General features: G+C 45.0%; 1 protein-coding gene across 5 annotated transcripts in view; it reads right to left on the bottom strand.

Moving 5' to 3' along the window:
- MARK1 (microtubule affinity regulating kinase 1) overlaps positions 1–4,680 on the bottom strand; it is a 137,837-nt gene extending 133,157 nt beyond the window's left edge. For 4 of the 5 annotated variants that reach the window (XM_030812852.1, XM_030812848.1, XM_030812850.1 and 1 more), the window contains exon 1: positions 3,924–4,680. In XM_030812852.1, coding sequence (XP_030668712.1) covers positions 3,924–3,974 — 51 coding nt within the window. In that variant the 5' untranslated portion in view covers positions 3,975–4,680. The remainder of the gene's footprint in view (positions 1–3,923) is intronic. The other variant, XM_030812853.1, reaches the window with a different exon arrangement.
- Positions 4,681–6,000: the final 1,320 nt, after the last annotated feature.

Here is a 6,000-nt window from a genome sequence, read left to right on the forward strand (position 1 = left end):
TCCTGGATTCAAGCAATCCTCCCACCGCAGCCCCACAAAGTGCTGGGATTAGAGGTGTGAGCCACTCTTCTAAAATCTTTAAGACACAAACGAAACAAAAAACAAAAAAACACTTTCTAGAAGTAACAGCATGAATACAGTAATAGTGGAAGGTGTCAGATTTTCATTATTAACCTTGAAGGACAGAATTATTAACCTTGGGTAGGTCACTAAATTTTCTCTCTGAAGGCTTCATTCAGCCTCTCAGGTTGTAATACGTAATGTCTACCCTCACCAATGTCACCAATATATTTGATGAAAAATGAAAAAATTCAAAGGGGGTGTTACAGCACTGATTTCTTATATACTAGTACTAGTCACTGTGCTGGGCACTGGCAATACAGACTAAGGGAGACAAAGTCAGGCAATTAGATGCTATGTGATAGGTACTGTGACATGTGAAGGATGCACAGAAAATCTAAGGGTAGTGACAAAGGTATGCTTTCCTCTCACTACTTCATGCCATTAACAATGATCCTCACAAGACAAACTACTGATGGCAACCTTAGTTACAATAGGTAATCATTATAATCACCGCCATGAATTTCAGTATGTCACAAGACTCAACATTGTCTTTTTTTATTAAAGACTTTTTAATCGAACTGAATTCAATTTTAAAACATCCCAAGAAGTAGTGAAAAGAGTTTTCTTCATACTCATCAAAATTTCATCACAGAAAGCTAGGCTGAGCATTTTTGACCCATTAATAATTAGCATAATCAGAGTTTTTCCCAAATACTAAAAATTTTTTTCTTGTTTCATTAAAAAACATGTAAGAGTAATGATAATATATTATCCATATCCATGGTGGAATTATCCAAATAAAATCTAACAAAAGAAAAAAAGAGAAATCTTTTTTACTCTTTTTCTGGACTGTTTATAATCTAAAATCAAACACATTTTGCATAGATTCTATTACCTGCAACACATATTTTTTTACTTTACTACAAAGTGTTTATTGCCTTAAAAATTAATCATTGGTTGTCCTGTTGTATTTAGCCCGTTGAGGCCTATTAACAAGGCACACACAAATCTTTCATCAAAGAAAATACTCCTGAAAAAGTACACATAGACTGTTCTTAGAGAAAAGCAATTCTTTCTCATTCTACTATATATAGTAGTAGTATATAAGAGATCAGTGCTATAATATTCCTCTTTTGGGATTTTTAATTTATCCTGAATATATATTAGTGACACTGAGAAGGGTAGATATTATATATTCCCAAGGAGACAAAATCCAAATACGTTATATGGATGACCAAAGAAATGTTTATATTAACTGCAAACGACAACGAAATATCAAGATGGTGTTTTAAATTACTGTATTTGTTGATTTTAATTTCTAAAGAAAATAAAATGTTTTTAGTTAGTGTCCTTGATATACCAAAGGACTTAGAACCCTTTAATAGTCATATGAATATAAAAGTTTCGTAACTATTTTTAAAAATATGTCATGTAATTGAAAATGACTACAAACAAAAATACATTTTGGCTGCCATACTGGCATTAATATATTAGCTAACAAGCAGGTTTGTTACTTTATTTCATCAATGAGAAGTAAAAATGGATGATGCCATTTACTACCAACTAGAGAATAAAGAGAGTCACCAATGGTGATTTAGTAGCCATCAGTGGTGGCCTCTTTGATAAACACCTATAACACCTATAAACCAATTTAGCCCTATTCACACAATGTCTTCTACTATATATTACTTGTTTGGGATTATTACCTCTTCTGTAAGCTCCTTGCAGGGAGAGATCTTATCTTAAACACTACTTCTATATCCCCTTCCCAACCCTTTACCTAAAAAATGAATATGCTGAGTGCATGCTTATTGATTAATTGACAGGTGTCGTATAATAGATACTTTCCACAGCAATTAGGAGAAAATAAGGATGCGGGTAAAGTAAGCTAAATGGAGATATCATTATGTACAACACAATAAGGCACAAGACCATAAAAGTGACTTTGAAATAACATGTTCAGAAACAGCAAATCAGTTTATACAGCATAATCATTTTCAGAAGGTACTCACAACAAAATTTATACTATTATTGCTTAGCTTTAAAATCCTTTTTTGTGTGTTCTCACATGAGAAGCTGCATTTTGTACTATTCCTTAACGCATATTTCTGTAATTATATCTCATGTCTTTATGAAGTACCTTATTCATACAAGTATGAGAAGAGCTATACTACTCAAAATCTAAAAGAAAATAAAAACGATGTATTTTTCCACTCCACCTGGGTTAACACATACAGTAATTTGCTAATAAAAACAAAGGTTATCATCTGTCATACTTTTCATTCACACTCTTGAATGACAGGCATTTTTTTAGTGTTCCTGTTAGAAAAATTCTGTGCCAACTCGGCTTTAAAACCAACTTAAACCAAAATATCCATCTTTTTCTCTGACCTTGTTCAATCTCTCAATCAAAATTATTTATCAATTATATTTTCTAAAACAGTTATGATGCAAATGAAGTTCTAATTTATGATAGCAGCAGCCTTACACTATCTTTCCCATTTTAAACGCACGGCGCTAGAGAAGACAAAAGCATACTCTGAAACATCTTCATAGGTCCTCTAACAATGGTCTCTTACTAGAATTTCTTCTCTCTTTGTATAATTATATTAAATTTCTGTGCTTCCCTCCTAAGATGAAATCATCTGTTTATACCCCCTCCAACAACTCAGAAGTGAGCCTGTATCCTTTCTCTCATGCCTTTTGTCTAAGAACACCAAAGTGCTTCGTTATTTTATTTTACCAACCCCAAGAAGTCAGTGGTACATCAAAAGCTGGACGGCTGATGAGATAACTAGACAGAGAGCTCTGGACAGCTGGCCAAAACTTAGTACCCCTCTAGGTCCTTAAAATCAGTCGGAAAATCAGCCAAGCCCTATTTACAGGTCTTGAGTGTTTTAAACAAAAACAAAAACAAGAAAACCTTCCCACAAAGGAACTTGCACACACACACACAACTGTACTTTTCAGAAGGTGGAAATACAAGGGATCTTGTTCTTTTCGTTTTTCAAGCGTTTAAAAGCCAGGCACATCTGCATCTTGATAACAGCTCCAGAGTGCAATCTGATCAAAGACACAGAAAATCCCTCCTTCAAAGATGTGCACCTTGTGACACTCCAAGAAGGAGAGATATTTAAAGTAAAACCTGCCCTGCATCATTATCACTGACTTAAGGAAGAGATTAAAAAGCCCTTGGCTTCATGTGGCTTTTCAACATTTTGCCGTAACCCCAGGGCCATAGATGCTGTTCGTGAAATTCTTCTACTCATCCCTACTAAGAGTGTCACAGCAGTATAAACTCATACACAAACACGCACACATCTCCACTTCCATTCCCATCCTTCTCCCTTTGGTGCCCATGACCCAAAATGTGGACACAATGTTACAAAAAGCAGAGTCATGGGGCAATGCGGGGGGAGGAGGGGAGGGTGCAAAGGATTGAAAGATCCAGAAAAGCAAGAGTGTGAGAGGTAGCCGGCTCATCTGCTATTGTAAAGCAAGCATTCATTCGGGTGGGGGCACAGAATGCAGAGTAGAAATAAAGCAATCCTGACTGCCCACTCTGCCATCCCATTCTGCCTCTCTGCCCTCCATCACCCCATCCGCCCCTGGAGGACCACCTCCGAGCGAGAGGGCGCCACTTACGTTTCCCCAACCTCACCCTTGGGGGGAAACAAGCGAAATGGGGTTGGAATGAAGAATAGGGCTGAGCAGTGGTTGAGGGTCATGCCGGGCTCCAGGTGGGGACCCAGCCGCGGGTGGCCGCGCGGAGGCACGGGGGACGGCCCAAGCGCGGGTGAAGTGGGGATCGAAGGAGGGTCTCGCCCCCACTGCTCCCGAGGGAGGCTCCCGTTACTCACGTTTTCCGTGTCCCGCTCGTTCACCGTCGGCAATGGCGTCCGGGCCGACATTTTGTGCGGGCAGCGGGGTCTGGCCGGGGTCTCGCTGGCCGGGCTGGGGTGCGGGCCCCGGGGGCGACAGGAAAGAGGTGCGGACGCGAGCACAAGGCCGGGGCGAGCGGCTCCCGCAGGCCGCGGGGCGGTGCAACAAGCGGCCCCGGCGAGGGAAAGAGGGAAGAGGACGCGGAGGAAGAGGAGGGGGAGCCGCTTCCCGCGGCGGCGCCGCCGCGGTATGCGGACAGTAACGAGGGAGGGCTTCGGGCGAGGCGATTGCCCGGCGCTGGCGGGGCGGCGAGGCTGGCAGGATGCGGCGCCGAGGGGTGGGAGGCGTGGAAGGGGAGCCGGGAGGCGGCGGCGAGCCCCGCTAGGCTCTCCGGACCATGGGTGAAGGTGAACCCGGTGCCTCAAATCACTGCCTGGCTCGTCCTGGCGAGCGCCTGGGCGTCAGGAACCGCGGCCCTGACAGCGTCGCCCGCGCCGCGCCCCGTTCTCCGCCTCAGGTGTGCGGCGCCGCCCGACCCAGCCGCATCCACGCGCCCGGGGCCCAGCGGCGGCGGTGCCCGAGCCCCCGGCGCGAATGTCTCCGCTCAGTCCGCGCGGTCACAGCCACCGCCGCCGCCGCCGCGCCTCAGTCAGGAGGAGCGGCCCGAGCCGGCTGCGCGCGGAGCAGCGGGCGCGGCACGCAGCGCCCAGAGGCACTTGGCGGCCGCCGCCGGGTGGGCGGGCGCCAGCCGAGGGGGCCTCTCCATTCATTCCCTCATTAGGGATGCGGAGCCGCCTCCTCCTCCTCCTCCTCTTTCTCCTCCTCCTCCTCCCGCGCTCTCTTGCCCGCCTGTCCCTGTGTTTATTTTTGTTTCGTGCCCCACCCGCAGAGTTTACGGTCGTCTAAGAGCCTCTGGAGGTTTTATTTTTATTCGTGTTTGGTTTTTGCCGGGTTGAGGGTGAGAGAGAGCTGATGTGAATAAGTGGCTTTTTTTTTTTCTTTTTCTTTCTTTCCTTCTTTTTTTTTTTTTTTTTTTTTTTTTTTTTTTTTTTTTGGTCCGTTTCATTGGAGAAGAATTGGATTCAATCCTACCCTGGATCCTACCCCTCCTTTTCTCCTACCTCGGGACTTTTACCATTCTTAAATTCTACTCCTCCTCCCCCGTTTCCACGCTTTCTCAATCCCTGTCCTCGCCTGAGCCCTCTGTCAGTCCCCTTCTCTAGGGAGCCGTTAGGTTCAGGGTCACCCTCAGAGTTTGGCAAAGAGCACAAAAGCCCCTAGAAGCGCCAGCAGCCTAGGGTGGCGGCTGGAGACTCAGTACAAGTGGGTCTCAGCCCCCGACGGCGCGGCCTCTTCGGGAATGGGGCCGGCGGAAGACGTCTCGCTCTGGGCGCCCTGCAGCACCCTCGGAATGGGTGAGACCCGCGAGTCACAACATCTACACTGGCTGATCGTCACTTCCTGGGACACAAGGAAGTGTCACTTAGGCGAGCCTGTTTAGGGAGGATGGAGAGCTGTGTCTGATTTGGGCCCTGTCCTCCCTCTTCCAGGTGGCTTCCTCACACTTCCACCCACCTGCCTCAAGACATCCTGCAGGCACCCGCGTCTGTAGTGCATTGTCCAGGACCCAATCGCCTTTTATAAGCAAGGCTGCATTTTTTTTCTATCTCATTTGAGAGCTTAACATTTTGCACATTCAGCCTCTAGAACGAAAACCTTATCATCTCTCTATTCTTCTTTGCAACATTTCTTTTTCACTTCCTTTCATGGATGGGCAGGAAGACAAAAGGAATGAAAGATAGGAGCGGATACATTCATTTTCTGAGCAGCTTCAGTAAGCCTCCAGTGGAATTCTTATAATGGTGGGAAATTTCTCGTCTCTCCTGAATTTCCTCCATTTGAAAGAAGAATCCCTGCACCAAATGGTTTTTATCTTGACTCATTAAATGTTGTTTCTGAAAAGTTAACACTTGACCCTTAAAGCATGGGTCCAAAAGACCTAAAAATAGCAAACACAAAAATCCTTTGAGGAAAGAAGCAATTCTCACCCAGTCT

The sequence above is a fragment of the Nomascus leucogenys genome, chromosome 5, assembly GCF_006542625.1.
Source record: "Nomascus leucogenys isolate Asia chromosome 5, Asia_NLE_v1, whole genome shotgun sequence".
NCBI classification, from domain to species: Eukaryota; Metazoa; Chordata; class Mammalia; order Primates; family Hylobatidae; genus Nomascus; species Nomascus leucogenys.